At 38.9% G+C, this 10,512-nt stretch overlaps 1 protein-coding gene and 1 pseudogene across 1 annotated transcript; both read right to left on the reverse strand.

Moving 5' to 3' along the window:
* Positions 1–5,945: 5,945 nt before the first annotated feature.
* Hmgb4l2 (high-mobility group box 4 like 2) lies at positions 5,946–6,659 on the reverse strand. Its single transcript, XM_006257516.4, has one exon. The coding sequence runs from the start codon at positions 6,505–6,507 to the stop codon at positions 6,001–6,003; it is 507 nt and encodes a 168-aa protein (XP_006257578.1). The 5' UTR covers positions 6,508–6,659; the 3' UTR covers positions 5,946–6,000.
* A 2,302-nt stretch (positions 6,660–8,961) lies between these two features.
* Hmgb4-ps2 (high-mobility group box 4, pseudogene 2) lies at positions 8,962–9,467 on the reverse strand (annotated as a pseudogene).
* Positions 9,468–10,512: the final 1,045 nt, after the last annotated feature.

A 10,512-nucleotide genomic window follows, 5' to 3' on the forward strand; every position in this document is an offset into this window, starting at 1 on the left:
ACCAAGAACAGTGGGAAAATAATTACAGAGTCTAAAGGTTTGAAACACAGCTTAAAATTGTTTAAAAGAAGACACTTATCCAACATACACTGTGTTTAAGTCCAAATAGTAAGAGTTCGAAGGTCAGAAATACAATTATTGTGTAAAATCTTATTTTTCTAGGGAATACAAGATGGCTCATCAAGTAGAGGGGCTTGCTACCAAATCTGAGTAACCTGAGTTTGATTCTCAGGACCCTCATGATGGACTTAGAAAATTTGCTCCTGCAAGATTCCTTTACCTTCAATGTTTGTGCTGTAGCACACACAAATATCAACACAAACACACAATACACAGAGAGAGAGAGAGAGAGAGAGAGAGAGAGAGAGCGACATTCAGAGACAGATGAGAGAGAAAGAATAAACCAGTCAATTTATAAGAATAATTAATTATAAGAAAATTAAAAATGACATATTGAAAAGCACATGCATTATTTAACTCTTCTGATCCCTTCAACATTAAAACAGAAAATAATGAGTATGACAAACTTTCAATGTCTACAAAACATAGAGTTGTAGGTATATACTAAGTATACTGAGTATGTTAGTCTATAGACTTCATTGTTTGGTGTTTATAATAAATTTTTCCTCATTAAATTCATCCCCTATTGATTATGATATATTGAGCACATGTCAAAATTTAATAAAATTCTGCATACTGAGGATGAAACTCTATTATCTGACAATATAATATTAATATGCTCTGAATCTATAAAATATATTTCTTTTTAACTTAATGTTTTGTTTTTGAGAGTTTTACACATGTGTACAATATATGTTCATCTACTAAACCTCTTAATATCTTCCTACCAGTTATCCTCTAGATTTTGTGGGCTTTGTTTTTTGAATAGTAGAGAATATGTAATATCTACATGATTATATTTCTAAAGAAATTTAAATTTAATTCCTCCATCAGGAAGTAAAAATAACTCCTTAGTTTCAGGGAAGGACTTCAAGAATTTTGGCAGATTTGATATTATGTGAGTAATATGCAAATAGTCATACTATTGTGAGTTTACATGGACTAAAACTCTGTCTTGCCCAGAAAATATTGCTTCATTGTGCATGTCCACTATCTCTGACTCTTCCAATCTTTCCACAATCGTGAATGAGTTTTGAAGCATAAGGTGTGATATGAATGTCCCATTTAGGGCTGAGCACCCGTTCTGTTATTTTCTGTACCTTGTTTAATTGTAGCTTTTTATACTATTTGCCATGCACTTAAAACATAAGTTTCTCTTGCGAAGGATGAGAAATGAATTAATCTATGTCTACAATGATAAATCATTGGGAGTAACTTTAACACTATTAGAAAAACATAGTGTTAATTTCTTTCCGCCCCTCCCCAAGTAATTGTAAACTGGGGCAAATTCTATGATTTTCTAATTTGGGGGGCAATATTAACACTATGTTTTGCTAATCGTGTTAAAATGGCTCCCTATGATTTATGTCAATTCAGAAAGTAATTGGTTATTCACAAAATATTCTAACAGTATATCTTTCCAGGATTGTTATTACAGGAGACTTAAGCATCCATAGTTCAGTAAGAGTATTATGTACTATCTTTTCTAGTTACATGCATACTTACTTCTAATAATTTAAAAGCTGGACAATAGGGATGATGTTTCTAGGTAAATTCCAGCTTTACATTTCCATATCCACTCTATGATTTCAGAATGTAATATTTTTTCTTTTATAGGGTTTTACTCTCAAGTTCTGGAGAGTAACCAAGAACAAATTACAGGAACTAGTCTGTAATATTTCAGGTGTATGGGTCTATGAGATCCAAATGACCAACAGCCCAAAGATATTAATATGCAATATTCCCCTTTTTATGTGATAGCCTATTGTGTCTATGGCAAGCATTGTACACATACTTTAGAGTCATTCCATTTAAATGACATTTATGTATGTATATATGAATGTTTTAGTAATCTACATTTGTTTTTCTCCCACACCAGGCCTTATCTTCCCCTACACCAGTTCACAATTTACTGTACTATTATTATGCTTTTCCCCTTTATATCTCCTGTATTTTACGCTGTTTCCTTTGGAATTTTCTCCCAATTTCCATTATCTAACTTGCTGATAGCTGTACATAATCCAATTTTAATATATATGTAATGATGCAAACCTAATATCCATATGTGAAGGAAAATATGTGTTATATTTCTTTCTGGGTCTGGGTGACCTTACTCAGATTGATCATTTATCACTCTAACTGTTTACCTGAGAATTTCCAAATTTTGTTACAGTTGAATAATATTACATTATGTCTATACCATATTTTAATATATATATCATATATATATATACATCATATATATCATGATATACATAAAATCTTTATCTTCCTGGTATTCTGTATTATAGATAAAACTGCAATGAAAATGAATGTCTATTTATGTGTTAATATGAAGAGTCATGTGGGAATAAACCCAAGACTATTGCAGGAAACAGACCTCAAAATAACAAAATCTATACATAAAATCTCAAAGCTGACATCATACTAAATAGAGATAAAGTTAAGCAATATATCAGATTCCCCACTGCTTTTGCAAAAAGTACTTCAATCACAGGTGAAGCAACAATGTAAAACAAATTACACTGGTAAAAATAGAAAAATAAGTCAAAATTCCTTATTTGAAAATGACATAATTTAATACATAAGATATTCGAAAATTTTCACAGGAAACCATCCAGAAATGATCAAAACTTTGAACATTCTGGAGTGCCATAATATAAATTTAACAGAATTCTGTATCCTTTCCATGTAACAAACATAATTAGGGATTATAAAAATTCACAGCAGTCTCAAAAATAAAATAACAAAAGACTGTAAATCATTTTAATCTCTGAAAGATGAGATTGAAGAATACATTACAGGATAGAAAGATTTCCCATACTTGTGAATTGAAAAAAATAAGTGTTGTGAAAATGACCATTATATTGAAAGCAATTTAAAGATTTAATTTAACCCTAAATAAAATTCTAATGACATTCATCACAAAATAGAGAAAACAATCATAAAATTGATCTGTAATCACATAAGATTCAGGATAGCAGAAAAAATTGAGTGGAGGGCACAAAATAATATCGGAGTGATTACCATATAAAATTTCAATGTATATTACAGAGCTGTGTCAGAAAAAGTGATAGTGGCATAAAAATAGATAAGAAGACTACTGGAACAAAAATAATACCAAACAAGTATACATTATTATCATCAACAAATAGTTCACAAAATAACAATAATACATATTTGGGGAAATGGTAACAGCTTTCATAAATGGTAATCTCAATGTGTGCCTTTTAAAAATTAAGTATTTTTCATCATAAAAGTTCAATATCAAAAAAGCCTTTTTTGAACATTTTGAATCAATTATGAATTTTTGTCTTTAAACCCATTTATTTTATTTATTATATCTATTGGCTTATAAGTATTAAAGGATTCCTATTTCACCACTGGAAGAAAGCCAACTTGATCATGACAAATGATCTATCTTTCATGTATCAATGAATTCGGTTAGCAAGTATTTTACTGAAGGAAATTGCATCAATGTTCATCAACATTTCTTGGCATGTAAATGTCTTCTGTTGTATCCTTAACTAGCCTATGCAGTAGAATAATATTGGCTTCACTGAACGTGTATTGGAGTGCTACTTCTGCTTCTATATTTTGGAAAAATTTTAGAAATTGGTTGTAAATCAATTTGTTTCTGTTATCATTTTACCTGATTGACATATTAGAGTAATACTAGCTATGTAGAAGGATTTGGAGAGTGTTCCTCCTGTTTCTGTTCTTGTTTTGGTTTTTCTCTTTATTTTATTTTAATAAAGCAGAGTTTGCTGAAGGATTTCTTGCAAAGTTTGCAGAATTCTACTGGGACTCCATATTGACTTGGACTTTCAATTGTTTCTATTTTCATCATTGTCATTGTTAGGAATGTTTTTATTATTATTATCTCAGTTTTATTATTCATTATAAGTCTCCAAGCTGTTGATCTCCTCTTAAATTAAATTGGATACTTGTGATAAACATAGAAATTAGTCTATATTTCTTAAATTATTTGCCATAATGTTATATAGGTTTTAATGTGCTGTTTTATAGTGTTTTGAAACAACTTGGTGCCTATTGAAATATTTCCTTTTTTTTTGATTTTGCTAATTGGGCCATCACTTTTAGTAATGGAATCCACTTTAGATACTGTTTATCTTCTCAAAAACTTTTAAATATATTAATTATTTTTATTATTTTCTTACTAATATCTGCTTATTTAAAAATAATATATGTCATTGAATGAAACTTACAGTACTTAGGGATATTATATTTCCCCAGTCAGAATTGAAAAAAATGAAAACAAATACTTGAGAAAATGGGAAGAATGAGTTCCCTCATTAGAATTGCAAATCTGTGAAACCATTTTTTGATGTCAGTTTGGACAATTATTATAAAAGTTCCCATCAAATTTTGGTTAGATAGAAAATAGTCATAGCATGTCTTTGTATAAGTTCGAAGTACGGTTACTGGACCTCCTTTCCTTCAGACATTTTTCCATTTTTGTCCCTGCAGTTCTTTTAGACAGGAACAATTCTAGGTCAGAGTTTTGACCGTGTGATGGCAACCTCATCCCTCTTCTTGATGGCCTGTCTTTCTACTGGAGGTGGACTCTCCAAGGTGCCTCTGCCCACTGTTGAATATTTCATCTAAGGTCCCTCCCTTTGAGCCCTAAACGTCTCTCAGCTCTAAGGTCTTGGGTACATTCTCGAGGGTCCCCCCCCATCTCCTTAATCCTGAGGTTGCCTGTTTCCATTCTTTCTGAGGTCCGTCAGGGCTTCAGTCCTCCTCCTCCCCAAAAACTGATCCTCTTCCCCTCCTTGTCCCCTTGACAGCCAGGTTCTTTCCTCCCCTCCCCCCCACCAAAGTTATTGCTTTATTCTTCATACCAAGTAGGATTGAAGCATTCTCACTTGGACCCTTCAGCATGTTAATATCTTGAGTTCTATAGATTGTACCCCAGGTAGTCCGTATTATTATTTTTTTTTTGCTAATTTCCACTTATTAGTGAGTACATGCCGTGCATATTCTTTTGAGTCTGAGTTACCTCACTAGGATGATATTTTTTTAGTTCCATCCATTTGCCTGCAAAACTCATGCTTAGAAACGGGGTTTCAATGACTGCCCTCTGAAAGGCCCAAAAAGCAGCTGCTGAGTCAGATGCAGGTTTTACATGCCACCAATTGACAGAAGCTGTTGACCCCTGTGGCTGAATTAGGGAACAGCTGGAAGAAACTGAGGAGATTAGCAGTCTCAGTTAACCTGAATCCCAAGATCTCTCAGACAAACTGGACCACCAACCAGACAGTATACATTAACAGATATGAGGCCCCCAACACATACACAGTCTAGTCTGCTGAGTTTGGGTTTAGTCAGAAAAGATGCACCTAACCCTCAAGAGACTGGAGATCCCACATGGACCCTAACCTGTCATAATAATCTAATGTGTCGAAATTGGAACAACTTGATTCCAAACCTAGAGTTGTAATCAAAATCAAAATGGCTGCCTCTACAGATCTCACAACTCGCTCTCTTTTTGGCCCCATTCCCATGAGATGGCAAGCCTCAGCAGAAGCTAGGATTTTGTATTAAGAAATCTCTGAACCAATCACTATACTTTTTGGTCCCAACAGCATCTCTTTAGCTGGCTCCCTGTATGCAAATGGCTTTCGATATTTGCTTGACCACCCAGGTCAACCTAGGCCATTTGGGTCCTGCAGCTAGTTCCTGATCTTAGAGCTGCCTCTCTGAGAGCCAACCTCCCCAAGGTTAGACCTGAATCAAACCACTCACTACCACAGCATAGCATCCAAGGGCAGTCTGAAAACACTAAACATCAGGGCCAGAAAGCCAGTTGAATGAGGTTTATTGTTTCAGATTGGGTTTGCCCCATCCCTTGAAGTTTTACTTCCCGCGCTGGCATTGGTGGTAGTAGGCCTCCCGCTCTTCAAGGTACTTGGCCCTCAGAACCGCAGCCCTCTCCTCGTAGGGGATTTTATCCGCTTCTGAACACCTGGCCCACATCCTCCCTGCAGCCTTGGCCACCTGCCCCACAGTCCAGTTTGGATGTTGTTCTTTTATCTCCTCAAAATGGTCCTGGGAGAAGAGCAGGAACGAGGATGGGGGCTTCCGCGGTGCATCTGCATCTCTCCTCCTTCTCTCCCTTCTCGGTCCGGAATAGTTTCTCATTTCACGTTGGTACCGATCTTTGTCGCGCTTGGCCAGGGCTTCATACTTCTTTTTTTCCTTCTTTGAGATGGTCTTCCATTTTTCAGAACACTTTCTAGAAAATTCGGTAAAGTCATAGTAGATGTTTGGCTGTTGCTCCCTCATTTGATTTCTGAAGTCCATCATAAAATGGACATAAGGAGAGACGTTCACTTTCGGTCTTACTTTGCTGTCTTTTCCCATGTTTATAGAAGCACGAATTCCGATCCTGCTGATTGGAGAGCAGCGATTGGTCTTCACTACAGGAGCAGCCTAGACAGTGTCCTCCATGGGGTGAAATCTTCCCTCTGTGTGCGCCTCAGCCAGGGCCCAGCCTTTTCAGTGCTGGTGGGCATTGTTGGGTCAAAGAAGGCAATTGTGACGTCATCCCTGAGCTGACCAATGGCAGCCAAGCTCAGTCACTTACAGGTAGGTCCTCTTCTTTTTTTTTTTTTTCCTGGGTGGTTTTTTTTTTTTCATTATTAGAAAGATTTGTGTGTTTGTTGTGTAGATTTGAAGTACTGAGGAAGGAACTCCAGGCCCTACACATGCTAGGCAAGGACCCTACCACTGAGCTCTATCTCTAACCCCATTAGAGTGGTCCATAAACAAATGCACTGAGGTGGAGATGTGGAAGGCAGAAGGAACGCTATGGGCAGTTTTCAGCACACACACACACACACACACACACACACACACACACACACACACACACACACAAACATCTTGCCCCATATGTGCCGACACTACTTGTGATCTGAGCCTCTGACTGATCAACCAAACCTTCCACGTATCCCACAATTTCTGTTCCATGATGTGTTTCCGTACTACAAATTAAGGGACATCGTCCCCTCTCAACCATAAAATGCAAACTTCAGCATGAGATATCAAGCACCTAACTTACTCTACAGAGACTGTTCCCCAGCTCCTATGATATGAGCTGTCAAATCCCAGGCACAGATGCTCTCCTCTCCACAATGTGATGGGGTTGCCATCCCACAGTCAAAACTCTGACCCAGAATTGTTCCTGCTTGAAAGAACTGCAGGGACAAAAATGGAGAAAATCCTGAGGAAAAGGAAGTACAGAGTCAGGCCCAAGGTCAGATCCATCTCAAGGGGAGGTCCTAAGACCTGACACCATCACTGAGGCTATGGGACATTTACAAAATGGATCTAACTTATAACTGTCCTCCAAAAGACCCAACAAGTAGCTGAAAGTGTCAGAGGCAGATATGTGCATCCAACCAATGGACAGAAGCTTCTAATCTCAGTGGTTGATTTAGGGAAATGCTGGAAGAAGCTGAGGAAGAGGACAACCCTGAAGTAAGACCAACAGTATCTATTAACCTGGATGCCCGAGATCCCTCAAACACTGCAACAACATCAGTCCACATACACCAGATAGGCTCAACTCCTTTTCTATCCCCACTGAAGGGCATTTCATCTAAGGTCCCTCCGTTTGAGTCCTGAAAGTCTCTCACCTCACAGGTCTCTGGTACTTTCTTCATGTCCCCCCATTCTCCTAACTCCTTAGGTTTTCTATTTCCAATTTTTCTGCTGTCTCTCGGGTCTACTGCCCTGCTCCTCGACAATTCCTGATCCTCTTCTTCTCCCTGTCCCCTTGCCAGCCAAGTCCCTCCCTCCCTCCATGACCCCCATAATGATTGCTTTCTTCCTCCTCTCAGGTAGGATTGAGGCATCCTTACTTGGGCCCTTTAGGTTGTTAACCTCCTGAGTTTTGTGGATTGTATCCTGGGTCGTCTTCGGCTAATATCCACTTTTTAGTGAGTACATGCTATGCATTTTACTTTGGGGATGAGTTACCCACTAGGATGATATTTTCTCGTTCCATACATTTGCATGCAAAACTCATGCTTACATACAGGGGCCTGCCATGAAGCCCTCTGAAAGGCCCACCAAACAGAAGTTGGTGACCCCTGTGGCAAAATTAGGGAAAAGCTGGAAGAAAATGAGGAAGAAAGACACCCTGTAGGAGAACCAGCAGCATCAATTATCATGGATCCCCAAGATCTCTCAGACACAATGGACTACCAACCAGGCAGCATACACTAGCAGATAAGAGAACCCCAACACATAATATAGAGCAGAGGACTGCCAGGTCTGGGTTTACTCAGGGAAGATTTGCCCAACTCTCGAGAGCCTGGAGGCTCCACATGAATAACCTGTCACATGGACCTGATGTGTCAAATCCCAAAGAAATTTATTCCAAACCCAGAGTTGTAAACAAAATCAAAATGGCTGCCTGTCCAGTCAGCACAACTCACTGTCCTTTTGGCCCCATTCCCATGAGATAGCAAGCCTTAGCAAAAGCCAGTATTTGTATTAAGAAATCTCTGAGCCAATGACTATACTTTTTGGTCCTAAAGGCAGCTATAGGTGTGAATTCCAGTATGCAAATGGACTTTCACATGTGCATGACCACCCATGTCACCCTAGGCCATTTGGGTCCTGCAGCCAGTTCCCTGTCATAGAGCTGCCTCTCTGAGAGACAACCTCCCCAAGGCTAGACCTGAATCAAACCACTCACTACCACAGCATAGCATCCAAGGACAGTCTGAAAATACAAAACACTGGGCCAGAAAGCCAGTTGAATGAGGTTTATTGTTTCAGACTGGGCTTGCCCCATCCCTAGAAGTTTTACTTCCCATGCTGGCATTGGTGGTAGTAGGCTTCCTGTTTCTCAAGGGACTTTGCCCTCCGAAGCACAACTTTCTCTTTATAGCAAATTTTGTCCACATCAGCAGACTTGTACCACATCCTCCTCACAGCCTTGGCCACCTCTGCCACAGTCCAGTTTGGGTGTTCTGCTTTCAGCTGGTCAAAATGATCCTGGGAGAAGAGCAGGAACCAGGATGGGGGCTTCCTCGGTGCATCTGCATCCCTCTTTCTTCTCTGCCTTCTTTTTCCAATGTAATTCCTCATTTCTTCCTTGTACTGATCTTTGTCAATGTTGGCTAGGGCTTCATACTTCACTTATCCTGCCTTGAGATGGATCTCCATTGTTCTGAACACTTTCTGGAGAACTCTGCAAATTCACAACAGGTGTTTGCCTATTGCTCCTTCATTTGGTTCCTGAAGTCCAGCATAAAATGGACAAAAGAAGAGACATTCACTTTGGCCCTCAGTTGGACTTCTTTTCCCATGTTTATAAAAGCATGAATTCCATTGATGGATCCTGCTGGTTTGGATAGCAGACATTTCTGTCTCTTAATTCCAGGAGTAATAAAGAAAGTGCCCTACATCTGGTGAAATTGTCTCTGTGTTTGTGCCTCAGCCAGGGCCCAGCCTTCTCAGTGCTGGTGGGCTTTTTTGGGTCAAAGAAGGCAAATTACGATGTCATCCCTGAGCTGACCAATGGCAGATAAGCTCAGTCATTTACAGGTAGGTCCTCTTTTTTTTGTTAAGGATTTATTTATTATATAGAAATACACTGTAGCTGTCTTCAGACACACCAGAAGAGGGCATTAGGTCTCATTACAGATAGTTGTTAGTGACAATATGGTAGCTGAGAATTGAACTCAGGATCTCCAGAAGAGTAGTCAGTGCTCTTAACCACTGAGCCAACTCTCCAGCCCCCAGGTAGGCCCTCTTAGTGGTTGGTTTCTCCAGGGACTTTCTCTTTTGCCTCTAAGGAATGAAAAAGGCTATGGGAACCTCATTAGACTTGTTACTGGCCCTGGGAATCTAGCCCTGTCTGGTTTCAGTGGGAGATGATGTGCCAAATCTTGTAGAGACTTGATGCCACAGTGATGCCTGGGGTTATAGAGCCCCTTGCCAATTGAAGAGGAGAACAGGACAAAGAGCTTTGAGAGGGTGAAAGGGCCAAAAAAAAAATGAAGCATGTAATGGTAAAAAAAAGTCATGGCCCCTGTGCTGGCATGGAAATTCATTGTAATTGCTAGGCTGATTTGTATGTATTTCCTTTATGTTTTACTGTATCATCTCCCCTTTACTGAATGGTTTTTTGATTAGAAAGGTTTGTATGTTTGTTGTGTACATTTGTAGTACTGAGGAGGGAAAGTCATGCCTTAATAATGATAGGCAAGGACCGTACAACTGAACTATATCTCTAACTCCCTCAGAGTGGCTCATAAACAAATGCACTGATGTGGTAGATTTGGAAGGCACAATGAAAGATATAGGCAGTTCTCAGCACATGCGTGAGCGCAGACACACACACACACACAC

The sequence above is a fragment of the Rattus norvegicus genome, chromosome X (assembly GCF_036323735.1).
Source record: "Rattus norvegicus strain BN/NHsdMcwi chromosome X, GRCr8, whole genome shotgun sequence".
In the NCBI taxonomy this organism is placed as follows: Eukaryota; Metazoa; Chordata; class Mammalia; order Rodentia; family Muridae; genus Rattus; species Rattus norvegicus.

Excerpts from the sequence above, each read along its gene's own strand:
- Hmgb4l2 (XM_006257516.4), bottom strand. The coding sequence starts at position 6,507 with ATGGGAAAAGACAGCAAAGTAAGACCGAAAGTGAACGTCTCTCCTTAT.